General features: G+C 37.2%; 1 protein-coding gene across 2 annotated transcripts in view; it reads right to left on the bottom strand.

Annotated features, from left to right (window-relative positions):
* LOC149820254 (Metallopeptidase M24 family protein) overlaps positions 1 to 23,015 on the bottom strand; it is a 69,782-nt gene extending 46,767 nt beyond the window's left edge. For both annotated transcript variants that reach the window (XM_089982588.1, XM_089982589.1), the window contains exons 1-8: positions 22,800 to 23,015; positions 22,677 to 22,726; positions 21,422 to 21,482; positions 20,151 to 20,246; positions 19,924 to 20,073; positions 14,309 to 14,440; positions 12,118 to 12,245; positions 11,738 to 11,780 (exon numbers count right to left, since the gene is read on the bottom strand). In XM_089982588.1, the coding sequence (XP_089838714.1) occupies positions 11,738 to 11,780; positions 12,118 to 12,245; positions 14,309 to 14,440; positions 19,924 to 20,073; positions 20,151 to 20,246; positions 21,422 to 21,482; positions 22,677 to 22,726; positions 22,800 to 22,934 (795 nt within the window). In that variant the 5' untranslated portion in view covers positions 22,935 to 23,015. The remainder of the gene's footprint in view (positions 1 to 11,737; positions 11,781 to 12,117; positions 12,246 to 14,308; positions 14,441 to 19,923; positions 20,074 to 20,150; positions 20,247 to 21,421; positions 21,483 to 22,676; positions 22,727 to 22,799) is intronic.
* Positions 23,016 to 23,749: the final 734 nt, after the last annotated feature.

Below are 23,749 nucleotides of genomic sequence, written 5' to 3'. Positions count from 1 at the left end.
GGCTTGCACTATGAACTGAATGTGAAATGTCAGGCCTGGTGATAGATAAATATGTTAAGGATCCAATTAATTGACGATAAGGCGTGGGGTCTGCTAAAGGAGTGCCATCATTGGCTCTCATCTTGGCATTGATTACTTCTGGAGTCTCCACCCTTTTGTCATCTGTCAACCCAGACTTAGCAATAATGTCAGAGGCAAGCTTCATTTGAGATAGAACATACCCCTTGGGGGAGTATGCAACTTCAATTCCTAAGAAATACCTTAGAAAACCCAGATCAGACATATCAAAATTTTTCTTAAGAATATTTTTAATAAGATCAATACCTTTCTTATCATTACATGTGATAATCATGTCATCAACATATAATAACAAAATTGTTATGTATTCATTAGAAGATTTAACAAACAAAGCAGTATCTGTGTAACATGAGGAGAAACCATTATCAAGAACTACTTTGCTAAAAAGATCATACCAAGCTTTTGGTGCTTGTTTTAAACCATAGAGAGCTTTGTTTAATTTTAGAATATTACATTTCCCAATTTCAAGACCCGGTGGAGGGTCCATAAGGACTTCTTCACACAGAGTTCCATTTAAAAACGCATTTTTAACATCAAGTTGATATATTGGCCATTGTTTTATGGATGCTAAAGCAATTAGGGTTCGTACACTAGTCATTCTGGCTACAGGAGCAAAGGTTATATCATAATCAATCCCATATTCTTGGGCGTAGCCTTTTGCAACCAAACGAGCTTTGTATCTTTCAAGAGACCCATCACATTTGGTTTTGACCTTATATACCCATCTACACCCAATTGCTTTTTTTCCTAAAGGTTGAGGAATAATGCTCCAGGTTTGGGCCTTGTTAAGAGCCTCTAATTCGATTTTCATAGCTTCAATCCAATGTGGGTGATCTTTAGCTTCCTTGAATGAGGTAGGTTCATGATACGAATGTATTAACATGAGACAGGCCCTATAATTCGGCGAAAAAGATTCATAAGACACAAATTTTTGTGGTGGCCTACTAGTACGAGAAGATCTCCTAGGTGGATTGTTATCAATAGATTCTTCTAAAGAGAAGTCTTGAGAGTATCTGTCAATGGCAGGTTGATGTTCATTTCCTATCCGCCGGGTATATACATTTATATCATTAAGGTTTTCATTTTGGGAAGTATTCTCATGTTGTGGTATATTATAATGTAAAATTCCATCACAACTAGTATCACAAGTGATTGCCTCAGAAGACTCAATCCTAGGAGCTAAGTCGAATAGAAAAGAATAATCGATGTCTTCCTTAGATGTGTGGATATCGAAACCATTTTGATCTTCAATAAAGTTTACATTTCTCGACACATATAATTTATTGTTTCGAATATCATAGCATCTATAGCCTTTTTTATTCTCACCATAGCCAATGAACACACATTCAATAGCTTTAGGTGACAGCTTATCTTGTCCTAGACTAAGTATAAAACATTTGCATCCAAAGATTCTTAGTCTATTAAAATCAGGAGTAATTTTAAAAAGATTTTCAAAAGGCGAAACATTTTTTAAAGAAGAGGAGGGCATACGATTCACAAGATATGTTGCGGTAAGAAGAGCTTCGGCCCAAAAGTTTTTAGTAACATTTTTAGACACAAGAAGAGTTCTTGTGGTTTCGATTAAATGTCTATGTTTCCTTTCCGCAAGACCATTTTGTTGCGGAGTTTTAGGACAAGATCGTTGGTGCAAAATTCCATTTGTTTTAAAATAATTTTGAAAATCTTTAGACATGTACTCTCCTCCTGAGTCGGACCTAAAAATGGCTATATTGTGTTGGAATTGATTTTGAACAAGAGCGTGAAACTCTTTAAAATTAATGAAGACATCGGATTTATTCTTGATAATGTAAACCCATGTGTATCTAGTAAAATCATCAATAAAAGAAACATAGTAAGAGAAGCCCCCCTTGGACATAACGGGTGTCGGTCTCCATACATCGAAATGCACAAGTTCAAAAGGCCTTTTTGACACAAAATTGCTATGAGAATATGGAAGAGAGTGAATTTTCCCAAGAATACAATCATTGCATGTAAATGTATTTGTATTACAAAATTTTTCCAAAAACGGAAAAAGGTACAACTTGGAAATACTAGGGTGTCCAAGTCTCTTATGCCAAGTCTCAATATCTTTGGATTGAACGTGATTACAAAATGATTTGGATGGCAAAGACAAAAAATCCATATAGTAAAGGTCCCCTCTTCTATGGCCTTGCCCAATCCGCTTCCCGGACCGGAGATCCTGCACATAGCAATGGGTTGGTGAAAACGAGACATTACATTCAAAATCGGTAATTTGAGAGACGGAAAAAAGATTCAAATTAAGTTTTGGAATAATTCGGATTTTGGGAACAAAAAATTCTTTGTTTTGGTCATAAGTTTTCTCAAGGTTTCCAATACCTTCAACATTTAAAGATGTTCCATCGGCGGTGGATACATATGATTTAAATTTATTGAGACTTGGTTTTGATAAAAGTGATGCATTTGGAGTCATATGGAAAGAGGCACCCGAGTCAAGAATCCAAGAGGTCATACCTGGAAAAGAGGAGATGGCGGCACCGGAAGTGGAAGGTGAGGAGGATGATGTAGAGGCGCTCATCTTTATAAATTGTTGAAGAGTTTCGGTTAGATGAGCAATGGACTCCTTTATGTCACCATCCTTCTTTGAATATTCATTGATGATTGGAGGAGTTTCCCCCACGGAAGCCACCTTCTTCTTGAATCTAGGGCAATCGGGACGAATATGGCCCGGTTCATTACAATTATGACAAATAATTTTTCTTCCTCCACCACTATTATTCTTCCAAAAATGTGGTGGTTTATATGTTCTTACATTGTTGCCGGGTCTAGACACGGCATGCACTTCATCAACATCTCTTTTCAAGGCCAAACGGGTTTCTTCTTGACATAAATCGGCCAAAATATCACTTAGAGGGGTAGAGGCCCTATGAAGTAGAGATCCTCTAAGTTGTTCAAATTCGGGACGAAGCCCATGAATAAATTGAAAAAACCTCTCTTTTTCCATTTGCTCTTGTCTCATAGCAATAGCACTTCCTTCCCATTGTGGTTCGAGAAGGACAAGTTCATCCCACAAAGAGGATAGGGCACTATAGTAGTCCCTAATGCTCATATCACCTTGCTTGGTAGCTCTAACCTTTTCTTGTAGAAAAAAATGCCTAGCAAGGTCTCTTTGGGTGTACATGCCTTTCATAAAAAACCATGCTTCATTAGCCTTTTTGAATTTTGCAAGGTTTGCACAAATCTTCAACTCGACATTATTCATGAACCATGCTAAAATTTTAGCATGTTCACTTTCCCAATCTTCCATTTTAGAAGAATAATCAAGAATAGCTTTTTCCTTTTCTTCATTCAAAGCTTTTTCCTCATTTCCTTCAAATTTAGTTAACTTCAATTGTGGTTCCGGAATGGTTCCACATACATAACCCCAAAGCTTTTTACCTTTGAGATTATTCTCCATAGCGGCGGCCCACATGCGGTAATTGGTCCCATCCAATTTGAATGATAGATCGATTTTTGCATCTTTGTTGGCCATTTAGAAAAAACAAATTAATAAGACAAGAGAGAGGAGAGGTATTACTTGTCAAGGTAGAATCCGATGAAGCCTTCTTAACCAAGGCTCTGATACCATGTAATGAGGTGCCAAATGAAAAGGGGGGCAAAGTCTTCAAGCGAAAGCACGGAAGCACGCACATACACAAGAGGCCACAAAGGGGCAAAATAAACCACAAAAGTGGTCAAGCACAAAAAGAGGTAAAAAATATTCTTCACTTCATAGAATGCTTCACAAGAAACTTAGAAAATACATGGGGTTGTGCCCCTTATTTATACACAGCAAGGGACCCAAGGAGGGGCTCCCATAGAGTCATTGGAGCCCCTCCAACGGTCATATTTATGACCGTTGGAGGGGTCCAACGACTCTATGTGGACCCCTCTCAAATGTTAAAAAGAAAAAAGTAAAAAATAAAAAAAGGAAAAAGAATAAAGGAAAAAGAAAGAAAAGAAAAAGCATATCAATGATATGCGTGTATAGGTGAAATGACAGAAATACCCCTGTGGGGTTTTACAAAATAAATATATATATATATATTTATATATATAGATAGACACGTAGACATATATATATCATATATATGTATATGTGTTGTAATCTATATATATAGATATATATATATATAATTATACATCATATTTTAACAGGTTTTTCCTTAAGGGTATGTATACCCAAAAGGATCTTGCTCGACAATTTTTTTGTCAAGAAAAAATCTGTTCCACCAAACAAATGGATATGAGTGTCCGGGATTATTTTAGCTCTCTAACCCCTCTTTGGGATGAACTTGCTCTTCTTGAGCCTAAATGGGTGGCTCCGGAAGATATTGAATTAAGAAGAGAACAAATTGAAAAGGAGCACTTCTTTCAATTTCTTCATGGTCTTCGCCCGGAATTTGAACAAGTTAGGGCATCTCTTCTCCATAGAAGCAAAGCCCTACCTATTGAAGATGCCCTAGCCGAAATATGCCAAGAGGAAACTCGACTTGGCTTAAGCATTAAGAATGATGAAGTTTTGGCCGTTACTAGGCCCGGATCAAATGTTAAAGCCTATAGACCTCCTCACTTTAACAAAAATAGTAATGGGCCTAGAAAGGGAATAATATGTCATTATTGTAATGAACCGAGACACATTAGACCGGTTTGTCCCAAACTTAAAGGAAAGGTAGCCGCGGTTGGAGAAAATTCTCCAAAGAAGGAAGAAGAAAGTGCCAAAGAGGGAGATATCAAAGAGACTCTTAATCATATCTCTGAAGTTCTCCAACATCTTCTCAAGACTTCTTCCTCAACATCCGGAGCCGCCATCACCTATTCTTCATCACCTCCAGGTATGTGGATACTAGACTCCGGTGCTTCCTTTCATAATGACATCTCATAAAAACTCTCTTTCAAATGTTTTTTTCGAACCCATATCTTTTTATGTTTCAACGGCCGATGGAACATCATTGAAAATTGAAAGTATTGGAACGCTTGATTTTAAAAATTCTCAAAAAATTTTCGTTTCTAAAGTAAGAATCGTTCCAAAAATTAATTTAAATCTTTTTTCCATTTCTCAAATCACCGATCATGGATGTCAAGTCTCTTTCTCACCTAAAGATTGCACCGTGCAGGATCTCCAGTCAGGGAAGCTGATTGGGCAAGGCCATAGAAGGGGTGATCTCTATTTTATGGACTTTTTGACTCTTCCATCTAAGTCATCTTGCAATCTTGTAAAAGACAAAAGTATTGGAATTTGGCATGAGAGACTTGGTCATCCAAATTTTGTAAAAATGTCTCTTTTTCCGTTTTTGAACAATACTTGTAAAGACAATCACATGACTTGTAAAGATTGCATTTTTGGGAAATCTAAAGCTACTCAATTTCCTCAAGGAAGTTACTTTACCATTCGGCCATTTGAACTTGTTCATTCCGATGTGTGGGGACCTTCCCCTATTTTGTCTAAAGGAGGATTTTCGTATTATGTGGTCTTTATTGATGACTTCACTCGATTCACGTGGATTTACTTCCTAAGTCACAAATCCGAAGTTTTCTCCTTCTTTAAAGAATTTCATGCAATGGTTAAAAATCAATTTTTGGGAAATCTATCTATTCTTAGGTCCGATTCGGGAGGCGAATATATGTCCAATGATTTTCAAAGTTATTTAAAAGAAAATGGAATTTGTCATCAACGTTCTTGTCCCAACACTCCGCAACAAAATGGTCTTGCGGAAAGAAAGCATAGACACATAATAGAAACTACAAGAACGTTATTAATTTCAAAAAATATCCCAAAATCCTTTTGGGCCGAAGCAGTTCTAACCTCAATGTATCTTATCAATAGAACCCTTTCATCCTCTTTGATAAATCTTTCTCCATTTGAAAAACTTTACAATATGTCTCCCGATTATAAAAGACTAAGGATTTTTTGATGTAAATGCTTTGTTCTAACTCACAAAAATGATAAACTTTCTCCTGGGGCTATTGAATGTATTTTCTTGGGATATGGCGAAAAACAAAAAGGTTATTGATGTTTTGACATACTCAAAAACAAACTTTATATCTCAAAAGATGTCACATTTCTAGAAGAAGAAAATGGTTTTTCACACCAACCAAATGAAAATATTGATTATTCCTTTTTTTTGACTTATTGCCTCAAGAAAACATCATAGATGATCATATTGATCCTAGTGAACCCCTTGGTGAAGATCATTCTGATCATCCAAATGATGATCAAAACTTAGAAGAAAATGTTTCAAGACAAATACAAGTCTACTCTAGAAGGAATGAAAGAAATCCTCCTTGTGCCCTTGAAAAATTTTCTCAAAGTGAGTCAATCGAAGAAACCTCTTAAAGAAAATTAAATCGGATTTCCAAAATACCCAATAGATTTGTTTCTTATGATTCTTTTTCTCCTAACTTTCGAGCATGCCTACTTGCTCTTCACTCCTTTCATGAACCATCTCATTACAATGATGCTAAACAATATGCTCATTGGAATGAAGCTATGGAACTAGAACTTAATGCTCTTAAAAGGGCGCAAACTTGGGAAGTCATTGATCCTCCCAATGGCAAGAAACTCATTGGATGTAGATGGGTTTTTAAAGTAAAAACTAAGAGTGCTGGTTCATTGGAAAGATATAAGGCTAGGTTGGTAGCCAAAGGATATGCCCAAGAGTATGGGGTAGATTATGATGAAACTTTTGCCCCAGTTGCTCGAATGACTAGTGTTCGAGCTCTTATTGCTATAGCATCTATTAAAAAATGGCCAATCTTTCAACTTGATGTCAAAAATGTCTTTTTAAATGGTAATTTAAATGAAGAAGTTTATATGGAACCGCCTCCAGGTATGAACTTAAATAAAAAAAATTTGAAATTAAAAAAGGCTTTATATGGACTTAAGCAAGCTCCTAAAGCTTGGTATGATAGGTTTAGTAATGTATTAATCAATTTAGGATTTTCTTCTTGCTATACTGACACTGCTCTTTTTGTTAAAAGGACAGGTGACTCCATTATTATGCTTCTGCTGTATGTTGATGATATGATCATCACTGGGAATGACAAAAAGGAAGTAAATGATGTAAAGTCTATGTTAAAAGAAACTTTTGATATGTCTGATCTTGGATATTTGAGATATTTTTTAGGAATTGAAGTGGCTTATTCCTCGTGAGGATACATCCTATCTCAAATGAAATTAGCTGCAGAAATTTGTACCAAATCAGGAATATCTGATGAAAAGAAAGTTGAGACTCCCGAAGTTATTAATGTGAAACTGAGACTTGAAGATGGTGTTCTTCTTGAGGATCCAACCCCCTACCGTCAATTAATCGGATCTCTCACCTATCTATCCATCACACGTCCAGATATAGCTCATGCGGTTCATGCAGCAAGCCAGTTTCAGCATGCACCTACTTCGGTTTATATAGCGGCCGTAATGAGAATTGTGCGATACATCAAAAATACTATATCCAAGGGACTCTTCTTATCATCTTCCTCATCTCTTGACTTAACTGCTTTTACTGATGCTGACTGGGGAGGAAATCCCAATGATCGTATCTCAATAACGGGTCTTTGTATTTTTTTAGGTGAATCCCTCATTTTGTGGAGATGCAAGAAGCAGCAGAAGGTTTCGCTGTCATCCACTGAAGCTGAATATCGGGCCATGGCAATGACAACTATGGAAATCGTATGGCTCAGGAGTCTCCTTGGTGACATGGGCGTCCCCATTTCCACTCCCACCAAGCTCTGCTGTGATAACAAAAGTGCGATATACATTACCAGCAATCACACTTTTCATGAGCGGACCAAGCATATCGAAATGGATTGCCATTATGTTCGAGACGAATATCTCAGAGGGACTATCTCATTACCATATGTTACTTCAGAGTATCAACTAGCTGACTTCTTCACCAAGGCGCTCCCAACTCCACGATTTATGTTTCTTCTTAGCAAACTTTCGGTCTTCTCCCCGTAAGTTTGAGGGGGCGTGTTAAAATATGTATATATATATATATACATATACTTATATATATACATTCGTATATATATAAGTATATATATACATATATGTATATATATACAGTTTCCTTTTTATTGAAATACCCGATAGGGGTATTCTTGTAAAACCACAATGTAATCTTTTCTTTTTTTTCTTTTTTTTCTTTTTTACTTTTTTCCTTTTTCTCTTTTTTCTTTTTCTTTTTTTCCCTTTTTATTTTCTTCTTTTTGTAAGACCACAAGGGCCCCACACTTGTAGTCGTTGGGGCCCCAACGGTCAGATTTATGACCGTTGGGGCTCCCAACGACTACAAGGGAGCCCCTTGTGGTCCCTTCCTTTAGACTCCCTCCTCTATAAATAGAGGAGGTATTCTCCTCTTGTAGGTATTGGGTTTTCACCCTTCTCTTCCTTTCTTCAATAAATCCAACTTATGACTTTAAGTCATTTTCTACTTTTGAGAGTTTTGTGTGTACACTTTTAGTGTTTGTGTTCTTGGCTCTTGAGGTCACTCTTAAAGAGTGCTTTTTACTCCATTGGTGCTTCCGCCTCTTTTCATTACAGGTTGATCTATAACCCAAGGGTACCCAGTACGAAAACCCATATCGACACAGATGATACGGATACAGGCCCTTCATAGAACTGTCCACATTACATAGCTTGTCATGAGATAGAAGCTTTGAAAATAAAAAAACACCCAGAAAGTTCCCAAGAGTTAATGAACCTGCTGCTTAAAAATACAAATTATACTAATAAAGGGAATACTAACGGGCACATCAGTATATAATGGCATAGCAACTCCGCCTTGGGTAGAAATAAAGATGGTGACAAGAACTAAGAAAAAACTAAATTTATCAAACCGAGCATGTAATGCTAACTGAGATTATAGAGAGCTCCCCTAAGTTAACAAACAAGATGAGGGGCACTAAAGATGCTAAAAGCTAATCATATATATGCCTCATAAAAATTTTGCCAAAAAACAATTTGTTATATATGGCAGCTGTAAGTGTCATTCACACATTGTCAACTGCTACTAGAGTTTTGATCTGTCAGATAGGTACAGATGCAGGTATGGGATATGACACAGGTACAAAGGGTATGACACGAGATTTTCTAAAAGGATAGGTATGGGGTTATGGCTATATATATATATATATATATATATATATATATATATATATATATATATATATATATATATATATATGTGTGTGTGTGTGTGTGTGTGTGTGTGTGTGTGTGTGCACGCGCGAGTGTGTGTGTATAAACATGTACTATAGTTTACAAAATGATCTGCACGTGGAGTTGTAGACTATGAATCTATGTCACATGGGTGCAGGTGCGGGTGCGGGGGTGCGGCACTTTCAAAAACCTTGGGTGCGGCAAAATATATATATATATATAGAAGGGGGGTCTGGGGTTCCCCTCGGCGCAGATCCCGCTGCGCAGTCAGCGGGCGGGGGTCCAGGGGGGTCGCCCCTGGCGGGGGGTTATAGGGGGGCAGCCCCCCCCCCCCCCAAGATTTTTTTTTTAAAAATTTCGCAGCCCATTTCATAGGGCAAAATTTAAAAAAAAAATCCAAAAATGAACCAAAATAACCCTGGTTGCGTTGACTGCACTGGGTGTTGCACCCGCGTCGCATCGACGCGGGTGTGGCACCTGTTTGGCCGAATCCCTATGACATAGCTATGAATACAAACTAAAGGTCCAAAACATGTTAAAGATATAATTTACTAACAGTTAATAATAAAAAAATGTATATAATTAACATTGGACTCTTTTGACCTTGAGTGTTATTCACATGTTGATTGGATCATGAAATGGTTAAAATAGGTCGAGTCAAGTTCAAAACTCAGTTGACTCATACCTGAAGTACCCAAGTACCAATATGGGTATGACATGGGTACGAGGGGCTGGTAGAAGTAACCATGTTACATAAGTTTTGATGAAGTAACCATTGTGATAAGGCAAACATCTCATTATATATAGTAAGGCTTCCTGTCACTAAGGGTGCATGGAAATGGCCCATGCCTGGATCTCAACCAAAGTTGTCAGTCGAGGAAGCGGGAGCGGGAAGCGAAAGTGAGAAGCGAGGCACTTTCAAAATTTTAGGAAGCAGGAAGCGTGGGACGACTTAGAAGCAAACCAGGAATCGTCTCAGAAGCAACTTAAGAAGAGAACCGAAAGCGAAAAAAGAGAAAAAAATAAAAATAAAAATACAAAAAAATGAAAAAAAAGGGGAAAGCGAGCTTCCCTTTTTTGCGCTTCCCAACACGTTTCGAAAGCTCGACGTTTCGTGCTTCCCCATTCCCTATGGTGCTTCCGGTAACTCTGATCTCAACCTCCCACAAATAGGGATCTCAGATACTCGGATTTGAGATCCCCCAAAACGACAAATAGGGGTTGTTGCTCTAGAGATCCAAGGATCTAAGATCCTTGGGGATGTGAGATCAAATATGAGATTTGAGGCTCTCAAATGTGCCCCAAGGGACAACCACCACAGTCAGACACATGAGCTGGCCCACTAGGGCATCATAGGTTCATAGGATTAAGGCCTAGATCAGCATGTCCTATGTTAGGTTCTAGTAGGATTTGTCCCAATTAGATACAATGTTTGGGCCAGATTGCACAGGCATATCCTAAATTTTAGGCTCATCTATTTGACAGGCCAGGTTTTGCAAGATGTAGGACCAGCTTACACACTGTTCGCCCTAAAGGGGTTTGGCGTAGTGGGATGGGGCCTAGGCCGCTAGGCAGGCGATCTAGGTTCAAATCCCATGGGTGCCATCCCCTTGCGCAAGCCGAAGAATGGAGACTCCTTGGGGGCAAGGGGTAAGCTCACGGGGTTTTATGCTGCCAGGACAGTGATCGTAAGTACAGTAGGCAAAGCCAGTGCAGCTAGGTCTCTGATCCTGGGGGCAGTTTCTCTGTGTAAATGTCAAAAAAAAGCTTACACGCTGTTCATTTGGGCACCTAGTTCGCCTGTGCTCAAGCTTCATTATCCCTCAATACAAGATTTATGGACCGGATTGATTCCAAGTTTCCAATGAAGGCCGCCCTTCAGTGTGCAGAGCTACCATGGAAGAGCCACACAATATGTCAAGGACGGTTTGATTAGCCCATGCAAGGCACCCTCTAGCAGACAAGAAGAGTAGCTAATTCATCCAATATCCAACTTAGTAATATCATAACCACCTTTGGGTCATGACTGTATGAACCAACTTGTCATACTTCCATTATTATTGAAGTACTTCCCCTCCCTGACATCAAACAAAAAAGCCTCATCCATGATCAACTACATAACACAAGCAACATTTCCTAGAAAACATATTCAAACCCAAGAAGAAATAATCAACAAGTGCCTTACACTATACAGAACTGCCATAATATACATGTTAAATACCAAAAAATGCATCAACTTGTGTTATATACCTATTCTAAGTGTCTTACTTCAATGAGCATAGCAGTTAAAGAGAAGAGGTATGTTCACTACAGTGAACTCCAAAAAAGAAAAATGGAGTAGTTAAAATAGTCTAAGTTATTAAAATTCAAATAGATCTCCAAAGGAAAAAGAAAAGGAACATTTTGAAAGAATAAGGAAAATTGGGCACAAAGCATAACCAGAAGAGCTAAAGATTGAGACAACTCTATAAACTAACATACCCGGTCATTTGGAGCAGCAGCATGCCCATAGTGAAGAACGGAACTGAAAGAAAAAAAAAACTATTAGTACAAAATGTAAGACAAGAGATAACTAAATCAATAGGGGTCTTTTTCTAATTGCAGTGTAAAATGAGACAGCATATTACTGGTGCCAACTCAACATTCCCTTTTCTTTTTTGAAGAGACAATGAATCCACATGAAAACTTATGATCTTTGCAATGTCAGAAAGATGGGCATCTAAGATGTTTATGAAAGTATATATGCAGATGAAAACACCCATGTACATTAAATTCAAAAATATAATCAGAGGTTATTTTCTGCACCTGCTGGTTTTGCAATACAGCTTTAGAATATACAGGACTTAGGCAAAATGTCCAACCTATTTTCACCCGTAGCACAGATACATGTATAAGAGCAATGCCTGCAACCACCATACATATAGATATGATGCAGGAATATACTTTCCAGCTGATACTCTTTCATTCCGACTCTAGTTCTCCGCATTACCTGAATCAGATCAGAAAGAAATGAGATACTGAGCCTTTTTGTTGAAATGTCAAAAAGGAAGACAAGCAAAATTTTATTAAGCTTAAAGAAATATCAAGAATTTAATTGAAAAACTATTTAATTAACATGGTGATACAGATACAAAATTCATTGGTGAACAGTCAAAATCTGGTGTGCTAGATCAAATAATTTCTGTTTGAAAATGATATATTTTTCTGATCAGCTTGCTATAAGTCCAAATCGATCTCATCAAAACATTTAGCATTGTTCCTACCCTTTGGTGATAACCATTGTACTTGGGTAGACTTGTGAAATGGAAATTTTAAGAAAACAATCCAAACCAAAATAAATGGGATGATCCACGAGCATTTAGTGGATGTTAACAAGTTCACCACATTACCACGGTGACACCCTGACCTAAATTCCTTTCAAGCAAAGAAAAACATGAAATCATCATTACCACTAGCAAACACATATAAAGAGGAAAGTCTCTCTCTCTCTCTCTCTCTCTCTCTCTCTCTCTCTCTCTCTCTCTCTCTCTCTCTCTCTCTCTATATATATATATATATATATATATATATATATATATATATATATATATATATATATACCCTGACAAAACTCTTTCAGGCAAAGGAAAACATGAAATCATTATTACCACTGACATAAATCTCTTTCAGGCAAAGAAAAACATGCAATCATCATTACCACTGACATAAATCTCTTTCAGGCAAAGAAAAACATGAAATCATCATTACCACTAGCAAGCACATATAAAGAGGAAAGCCATGCTCCCGTTGTTACTCCTGATTTCCCAACGTTGGTAAAAATAGGGATCCACTCTGACCTAAATCTCTTTCACGCTAAGAAATACATGAAATTATCATTACCACTAGCAAGCACATATAAAGAGGAAAACCGTGCTCCCCTTGTTTCTAATAAGAGCACATAAACAGGGAAAGGCATTGCCCAAATCCACCTACTCCAAGTTACATCTGAGCTCATTATTCTTAGGATACAACATAGGAAAACCAACTAATTATATGAAAAGTCTCCTCCAAACTGAGTAGAGTGGAGTGGTTGTTGCTCTTTTCCATGGAGTATGTGGCCTCATGATCAAAGTTGATCCTGCAACTGCTAATGTACTCTTGGTGCTCTTGCACATGCAGCTAGATGTGGCACATGCCAAACCTGGAGAGAGTGATCCTTCTTCCTCTTTTGCAAAAAAGGTGTTTACATTGATTCAAATAGTTTTTTGAAGGATCTTACTTATCTCACCAAACAAATACAGCATCCTTCGTGAGTATTTCAAAATTTTCATAGGCGAACACATCATATATATGTGAAGATATTTTTGTGCATGAAAATGTTCTGTACACTTGAATGTATCATGAACACGAAACACTAGCATTTCCAGTATCATCTGGAATCAGATTGCCCAGAAACTGATAGAGTTAGAATCTTCTAATATGAAAAAAATGGTGAATTTTCTTTGGTGAACAATCATTTTTTATTTCAAATTCAAGTCTTCGAGTGCATGCAGATGGCATGTGTCAGTATGTCTGTACATGTTACTTCCAGAACACATCAGTAAATGTAAATTGTTGCAGAAATAACTTCATAAACATGAAAATAGGCAGCCTTTCTATGTGTAAATCTCTATCTAAATGATGTCTACTTATGATTATTGTTTTAGAATAAAGGACTGCATGCTATTGATGGGTGCATTAATCATGCTAAAATATAAATAAAACAATGAACTCCTAACGGAGGACTGTAAGGAGCCCAAACAGATCATATTATATAAAAATTTTGTGTCGACAAGAAGAATTCAAAAGAAACATGACATATAGATAAAATTTGAGTAATCTGAATGAACTGAATAACTTTGGTGAGAACTCCATACTCATAATACAGCTTGTTTGATAAATGAATCCAAAATATTTTTAGCACATAAAATGTATCAAGGACCAAATATCCAAGAAAAAAAACAACACATTAGCGCATCCATTTCCACTAGTCTAAGCACCTAACTATAAGATACCAAGAGAAATGAGACTTACCTCAACATGAGCGGCTGAACTTATGTCATTAGCATACTGTATGAGGGCAAGCTCTAACTCAGACTTAAATATGCGACACTCAGACACAATAGGATGTAGGGTACTTAGATCTGTGTCAAACTTCTCCATCTCCTACAATGTGGAGAAAGATATATCAAAACCATGAGTTTTCAGTATGAGATAGAGATGTAATGACAAAACATATCGTAAATCTCTATAGAATCAAACACTAAAGGACCTGTCCACCAATTACTGCAAGCAAAGCTTTCTACAAGTACAACTATGTTCTAGTGTTACCAAGACAAAAGTACAAGGACACAACTATGTCACACGGACACTTCACTTAGTGTGTGTATCTTGTGACAACATGACACGACACACGGATACTCCAAGACACTTCAAGGACAGTCAAAACTGCTCCACACATAGTCAACATTGTGCCATTAACTTTATACATATCCTTTTATGAATTTACTTATTTCATGTTCACTTGAGTTCCTTTTCTTTCAGAATTTGTCATCAATTACATTATATTTCAATTTCCACTTAGTTTTATTATCTGATGTTCCTAATTATCATAGTTGGCAAACCCATGACTCGGGCTCGAATCGCCCGACCCTTGACTCACGGATCAGCGGGTCGACTCGGTAACTCGGACAGGTTAGGACCTAAATTCTTTTTAGTGTTTTTTTAAATAATACTTTAAATATTGAATATTACATTATGTTTTCTACACTGTGAATGCAAATAATCAAACTCCAAGCAGCAAATTCACTAAATCAAAGCATCAAAGAACAAAAACTACAAAATGTCTGCATAAAAAATAAATAAGCTTTATAACTGCACATAGCCACATACATAAGAACAATAATGAAAACTATGAAATGAATATTAATAATTAAGCTACACAGGTAAAAATAAAATAAGTAAAAAATGAACAAGTAAACTAGTAATCACTACCTTTCTAAGAAGGGAGACAGAGGAAGATGAAGAAGAAGAAGAAGGGAGACACAGAGGAAAAGAAGAAGAAGAAGAGCATGTTAAGATTATATATATATATATATAAACCAAAATACCCATCAGGGGTATTTCGGTTTTTTCACTGTAATAGGCATCAACCCATTAGGGGCTAACCACCTTTTTTATTTCATCTTTTTTATTTCTTTTTATTTCTGTATTTTTACCTTTTTTTGAATTGATGGGGCAACTCCAACTAACTGTCGGAGCTGGAGCTGACCATTGGGAGCAGCCCAACAGCTACTTTGAGTTGCTCCCTTGTGACCCTTTGTATTATAAATAGGCTTTTGTATTCTTCACTCTCTTAAGAGCTTTCCTATGCAATAACAAGAATATTTTGACTCTTGTGAGGGTGGTGTGGTGTAACGACCTCAACTCGTACCCATGAAAAAGTGACAATTTTTTTTTCAAGTGCAGAAACATTCCCAGAAACCCGGGGCCCTTATAGATAAACACAACCACCATCACAAGGGATTTTATACTCATCTTTCAAACCAAACTTTATTTATTCATGTATAAAGTCTGAGATATAAGCAAATAAAATGTAAATAAAGCAAAAAGAAGTCACGTTGTCCAAAAGAATCTGTCAAGCAGTCGTGTAGTCTCCATGTAGCTTCTCTCAAAAGCAAGTCGTCTCACTGGACATCTGAGCCTGCGAAAAACACAAAAGTAGGGGTGTCAGAATCCAAAGAATTCTGTATACGAATCCCTCTAATGAAACAAATAAGTAAAAAAAACATAAATAAGATTCATGCAATATTTTAGAGAGATGCGATAATGACAAATTCATAACTCAATTAACTATTTGTGCAATAGGGAACAATTATTAACATGCATTAGGGAACAAACAGCATGCACCCAACAATATATCACAATTAAGGGAACAAGTAAATATGCATGATCTAATACATAGCAGGAATATGCATGATTTCAGTGCATATGCATGAATAAATTATTACCTTTTATCAGAGTTTTCTTTGCATATGCATGGCCCTATTAAATGCATACAATTTAAGTTTCTCTTTTTAATTATTGTTGTCTGCGGATACTCCAAACGGGTAAAAGTTCTCGAAGTCAAGTAGGGTTCCCAGAGTAACTTAGCACACAAGTTATATTTTATTACTAGGTTTCAAACTTAGCTCTCGACCGACATCAAGAAGAAACGCCATCTATCGGAACATTGAAAATCAACAACAAATGTCGGGACACTGAAAATCAACAACCATAATGTCATTTTCTTGGTATACCAAAACAACAGTTGTGTCTACACACCACCCTCAGGCAAAGTGACGGATTCTCCCTAAAACTGTGGTCAGGACAAGAACCTCAATATCGGGTTCAGGGGCAATAACAACGCACACGGAGTTTTAGTATCCTCGCAATTCTCCAAAACCGCAATGTCCAAGATTCCCATATTATAAAAGGGACATCAAGAAAACGTAGATTATATTATTCTTTAATTTCTTTTATCTCGTTATTAATTCATTTCTTTTAAATTTGCAATTCAACATGCAGAATTAATAACACAAGCTCGCAAATCAACATGCAAAGTTCTTCACGAGACTACAACCCATGACAACATAAAACAGTGCAATAAGAACAATAATATCACATTTGATTTTTTTATAATGTATAGAACAACTAAAACAAAGAGCAACACATGCTCAAGGCTCACACAGCCCCCGATGATCCATTTTGATCATCGATGCATTCATATGCAAAAATCATGAATAACATGTCACTATGCACTACCTTCAAATGTTTCTCAATGCAAATTTCAGAGAAGTGCATGAAACAATAATATTCATGAGCATGTATTCAATATCCCAATGCACGCGTTCACATAATCATGTTAAATGCATACTTCCATTCATGAACCAATTCAATTAAACATATAAACACTCATAATTCTGTTGCATGCAAAAATGTATCAATTTCACGTATGCACATGCATAGGAAACAACTATGCATTAACACCACAAACATACATTACATAACAAGCAAAGCATGTAAGAAGCATAAGGCCACATCTAATACCAATAGCAAAATCTAAAAATTTGCAAGCATGACTGAAAGTTCCACATGCTAAGTTAATCTTCACATACGCATAAATTGATCAAGCAATGCACATGGATAAATCTGGGCCTTTAAAACTTGCACAAGATATTTTTTTTTGTAAAACAAAACCTGCCAGCCGAACCCACTTGGATATGTCCGGCAGGCTCGGCAGACCTGGCAAGCCCAGGCCAGCTGAACTCGGTTCAGCGGGGATTGTCATGGCTGCCAGCATGCGACCAGGTTTGGCCAGGTCTGGGCCAGACTGTGGACCCTCAAAAATTATATGAATACATTATTTTTTTTTTCAGAACCTGCCCAGTCAAACCCACTCGGCTAGGCCTAAATGGCTCGGCAGGCCTGTCAGGGCACTAACAGGTCTGGTTGAGCCGAGCTCAACTAGTCTGCCGACCAGACGGCGAACCCTCGCGGTAATTAAAGTATATAAAAAAAAAGCTTTTTTTTTTTAAAGGGTGCCAGCCAAGTGGCTGGCCTGGCAGGGTCGGCTAGAACTGCACCAGCTCAACCGATTGGTTGGGCCTGGCAGCATGTTGGTCCTGCCCGCAAGGTTTGAGTCACGTAGGATGATGTGAAGGTGTCATCCACCATTTCAACTCCGGAATAAAATGAGTGAGGAAATCTTTTCTTCCCAAAGATTTTGCAAACAAATTTCCAAATCAATTGGGCAGTGAAACACAAAAACAACATATGGGACTGAGTCTCTTCATTCTTCAAATAGAAGAGACATCTATTAGGCAATGTAACACCAAAGCCCTTCAATCTTTCTTGAGTAAGAAGTCTACCATGACCATCCAAATACGCAACCTAGGTAGCCCTGGGAGGGATTTTCTTGGACCACACAAACTCATACCAATCGTGCACAGAGTTGTCCTCTCGAACTGCAACCCAAAATTCTTTACGACAAACTTATGCATCACATTTAGAGCCACTCCACAAAAGACTGTCTGAACCATGAGAGAGTTGGAACCCAATCAGATTGGGCTACATGCTTTCAAGACCTGGGAAAGGAACATGACGCTCCACACAAAGATCCATGCCTTTCTTGACGCTAATATTTTTCATGTTTTTGTGTCTTTCACTCTGGGGGAGGAGAGGTAGAAGTGGTGGCCCCATCCAAGGATCGGTCCAAAACCGCGTAACAGTCCCATCAGCAATCACACAAGACATCAATGGTTCAATCTTTTTTCATCCTCAGAATATTACCTTCCATGCTCCAGAACTGGAATCCATATTTGCTCCCCAAAAACTTCTATTGCGGAAATATTTGCAACGCATAAATTAAGCCAATATAGAGTCTCCAAAGAACACATCAATAGCAACCTTAGCCAAATACGCAAAGTTCAACTCCTCAATCCTACAGAGACCAACTCCACCCTCTCTTTTCAGTTTACATAGGACCTCCCAAGCCACCAAATGAGGCCTTCTCCCAGAGTCTGAATCTTGCCACAAAAAAATTTTGAACAGTCTCCAACTGAACCATCACTTTCTTTGGAACCTTAAAAGACAGAATCCAAAATACAGGGATAGGGATAGAGATGAGCGTGAAATGAGTGCACTTAAATTGCATTTATAGCTACCTAAAAAATACACACTTGTATCTCGTATCGAAAAACCCCATAGATATGATATGTATTGTAGCATTTCATACAATGTGCAATGATACAACATTGGTTTTTATTAATAAGAGAAACCCCATGTGGGTGGTACATCAAAGTCAACATTACAAGGATAATTGCAATGCCACCTAAATGGGCTGAGCAGATAGAACAAGCATATAATTATGGATATCACATACATAACCAAAAAAGTTAATCAAATATAAAACAAATAACTATCACGTGGGAACCATATGCAGCTGCACATCGACAAATATAGGAAAAATCCATAATGCCTCTGAGAATATTCATAATCATGTCTCAAAACTAGTAGTGAATATTTAGATGATTTCAAAATGAAACAAGATGATGGTTTAAACAGATCACAGGAAAATACAGGTCAGTCGAAGGTGTCAAAAGATGGAGACCAATTAAACAAGAACACAGAGGTAATGAATCAGTTACTAAAATAACTATTGCTTGTAAAGTCTTTTTAACAGAATGCTATGTAAAATCTCTGGCATCAGTATGTTATCATACTCCAAGTGCCTTCACCATATTTAATAGTCTGACAAATCAGTGTCTAAAGCACTAGAAAATGGATCTTCTCCAGTATTTCCCATAACAATGAGTTTAGGACTGTCATTCCTAGACATGATTGTGCTTTTAATAGAGGAGTAAACCTCTCTCATATGTCAATGTTTCTAATTTCACCCAGATCAAACACCAATCTCATATATGACTAAATATCTTGTCTTGCAGACCATTACTATGATGAAGTTTAGAGAATAATAAAGGGCTTGCAAATTGTGACAGCAGCAGCTTGATCTATATAAAAATCTGCATATCCTATGTAAAGTTTTCTGAACTATTGTAAGAATGTTGCTACAAAAACTATAAGATGTATGATGCCAATTTCTTACTCACCTCAATTTTGGCAGGCCTAGAGAAATTATTGCTGTCAGTGTTAAGCCCATGCAAGAGAAAAAGCAATGGTTTTCCTGGCCCCTTATAATGATCATGTAGCACATCTGCAATTTCATCTGTAAAGCACACCATACTGACTAAGTACCTCTCCTGCAACACAATGACTGAGTTAGGGCAAGTGCAGACAAAAAAGTATAAACAAGATAACACAATGGAACCAGGTTCACCTTGAAGTAGGACAATGGCTTTATGGCGCCCAACCAAACAGCATAATCAGCACTTAACCTTGGAGCAAAGAGAATTGATTTCCCATTGGAGATGTCCTTTGACAACAGTCACAGCACAAACACGTCAAATCTTACATAGCCAATTCAATGCATTCAAGCATATAGAATGACATATATAACTCAATTATTTCCAGCAGAAACATAATGCAGTCATTTAAACAATGTGTTTATTATATCTTCAATAAAGAAAACTTTCATTAGGAAGGACACAAAAAGTACAAAGGTGGTCAAGAAAGGATCACACCAAGCAAATTAAAAATAAACAAAAACAATAATGAAATCATAAGTAAAACTCTTTATAGTTGGCATTCCAGTAATACATTACACTCAATCTATTTTATGTGATAAAGCAAGCATTGAGCATAAAGTAACAAATACAGGTAATGAGAGCACATTGAGATGACAGCAAGACTTTAGTGTTAACTCTTTGGCCTACATTCATCTGAATCTTTAATTGGTAGACTTGCCTTTAGTTTCTCCTGTCAAATCCCTGCTTATCTCACTTAATTTCAAGAACAGAGATTAGAATGCATAGCATACCATACATTGTAGAGTCATGGTAATCTTGTATTTGTTTTACAAAGTTATCTTATTCCGCCTATTATGTGCCAGATAAATGGAACAAGAAACAAAATCTAAAACTACATTCACTATGTATCAGACTAAGGATTTTACATGATAGGGATGGATTCTTCTCCACCTAGGAGTTTGTATTACTCACACATGCATTTCTCAAATATTCAATAATGAATGTACTCTATTCTTTCTACAACATCAGCTGTGACAAGATATTAGTCTACGGTTTTATGGAAAAGTATCTATTTTAGTAAAGATTTTACCGTTCATGACTGAAAAGCAATAAAAATTCCCAAAACTGAAAACCCCTGAAACTCATAAAAATCATGCAAACACACCCTACAGAAGCCATAGATGGAGTAGGTTCAACATACACTAATCAGAAAACAGAAATTAACAAAAATTAATACAAAATTTATGGTGACAGGAAAATTTATTCTGAAAATAATTCAAAAGAAAGCTCACAAAGTTATTCTCAAAAGAATCCCGCTTTCTAGTGCTTCTTATCAAAGAACAAACAGGTTTAACAAATCGTGCCCACTAAAAAGAGAGTCCAAGATAATATGAATTCAACATCCAAAGATCAACAACTTAAAGGAACTTCGGCTCCCTTAAAATGTATGCTACAAACTCACAATAGCTCCATAGAAACCTGGTTCCCTCACACCAAACAGGTATGCAAAATAACTCTCCTGCCTGTGTAAAGAAAACACACTAGTGATCAGCGTTAGGCTCAATAAATACAATTGTATGGAGGAAAAGATAACAAAACAGAAAATTGTGCGATAAACAAAATACAAGGTTCAAACTGAAGGCCATATTCCTGTTGGGATAAATTTGTGTAAGGGTATCTCTGTACTTCTGTAATATTACTATTTTGAACTATTTTTAACCTCTTTATCTAATTTTTATTATTATCTAAGAACCTGGGATTTCCCAAGAAGAATCCTCAATGATATTATGTGTATATCAAGATCCATATCAAATATGGTGATTATTCAATATTTTCTTTATATCTTAATTTACTTAAGAAATACTTTCGTGTGTGGTTAGTATGCATATATAAAAGCTGAAGCATGACGACATGTTTTCCAGACCTAGCCAGGTCCATCCATGTCAAGCCCCAAATTGAGCACGAAGCTGCAACCCAGGCATGGCTCATTGGAGCACTTCGGGAGACAAAACCACCAAACATGTTTTAGATTCCTTCGCTACTGTTGTGAACCGCAAGTTCGTATCCTAGAGACTCATGCCCAGTCACTAGGAATAAAATCCAGATCATCGTAACAATAGTCCTCAGACTCAAGGAACAGTCTTCTCAGTTTACAAGCATTAAATCAATCAGTTCCTCCAACAGCATACTTGTCGGCGTCTAAGAATTCACAGGGAAAGTCATAATGAAAAACACTATTTTATCTGTAACCCAAAACAAAAGATGCTACCACGCAACTGCACTGAGAAGGTACTGTAATGAATGAGATAAACTAATTCTTTCTTCAACAAAAAAAGAAAAAAGAAAAGATCAAGCATGAAATTTGAAGAACTAATAACACCACCACAATCAAGTTTTCTTTAATAAAGTTCATTAGCATCTTAAGTGTTCAGTAGAAATCAAGATTAAAGATCAAACCGAGAAAATTTGTAACAAGGAAAAGAAGAGATGGGTGACCACAATCAAATCAAAACTGAACTCAAATCCAATAAGAATTTCAACATAACTTTTCCCAATGACAAATAAAAGAAAACACACCCACGCGCCCATCCACACACACACATAAGAACAAGAGCACAAATTACAAAATTTCATAATACCAACAAGAAAAGAAAGAGAAATTGAGACCAAAAAACCAGAAAAAGATACCGATATGAGTAAAGAGATCAGCTTTGTACCTGAAGAGGATGACATGATCGGTGCAATAACGCGTTTGCTCCTCCCCTCCCTAAGAATTGGGCAATCGTGAGTTTGGCTGCTACGAAATGGAGGAACAGGCTAGAGAGAGAGAGAGAGAGTACTTGAAGGAGGACGAAGCCGTGGAGGGGACGTGAAAGAGACGCGAGGTGCTGGTGGATTGATCTCACGACCTTTGCTCTGTTCAGTGCATGGAGCTCCATCGCCACCTCCGGAGGAGGCTGCCCAACATCACCCATCTCTCTCTCTCTCACTCTGATGCGTTGAAGTACGAGCCTCTCTATCTTCTGATATGTTAAGTACGAACCGAATTTTTTGAGAGGGTGTTCTGTGTTCTTCCCGAAACACAAATTAGCCTGTTCCGGTGAGTATGGAGGAATATTTTGGAACCCACGATAATTCATATGTCAATGTTGCTTAAGATAACTTTATAATAAAATAATATATAAAAAAATGTAAATATGCTTTTAACGAAAATATCATCCCATAAGATAGATATACGTTGAAAGAAAATGTTCTTCCACTCCTCGTATATAGATTTGCATGTTCTGCTTTTGTTTTTAGCTTGTGCTACAATACATGGCCGCATTCTTCTTCCTGCCTTGTGTTAGATAGAAAACTTTTTCGGATTGGTTCTTACCTTATGGAGATAACTATAAATCGAACGATTGGTTTGATCATTGGTGGGTATCAAAAGAGATTTGTCGGTCATCTCTTTTTACAGTCTTCTCTTCTTCTTCGTTTTCGTCAGGCAATATGGAAAAAGTAATGACGCACAAACATTCCAACAAGTGCCATTAAAGCGTGGTGAGTATATTTCCATGTCATCATGTTATTGTTGAAGAACGTACGTCGTTGTGAGTGTCATTAAGGCGTTATTTTGTTATTGCATGTAGATTTTATCATTTCGGCGGTTGGAAACTTGAAGATATTTGTAAAGCGGTGGGATCTCTTGACAAGAATGCTTGGTTACAGATGTGAGCAAAGGCCTCTACCCCATCCGGTATCGTCCATTCACTCAGTATATGCAATGAAACCAAATTGCGGTTGTAGT

The sequence above is a fragment of the Nuphar pumila genome, chromosome 12 (assembly GCF_984573655.1).
Source record: "Nuphar pumila chromosome 12, dmNupPumi1.hap1.1, whole genome shotgun sequence".
In the NCBI taxonomy this organism is placed as follows: domain Eukaryota; kingdom Viridiplantae; phylum Streptophyta; class Magnoliopsida; order Nymphaeales; family Nymphaeaceae; genus Nuphar; species Nuphar pumila.
The sequence above is the reverse complement of the archived record's forward strand: the minus strand, read 5'-3'. Positions and strand labels throughout refer to the sequence as shown.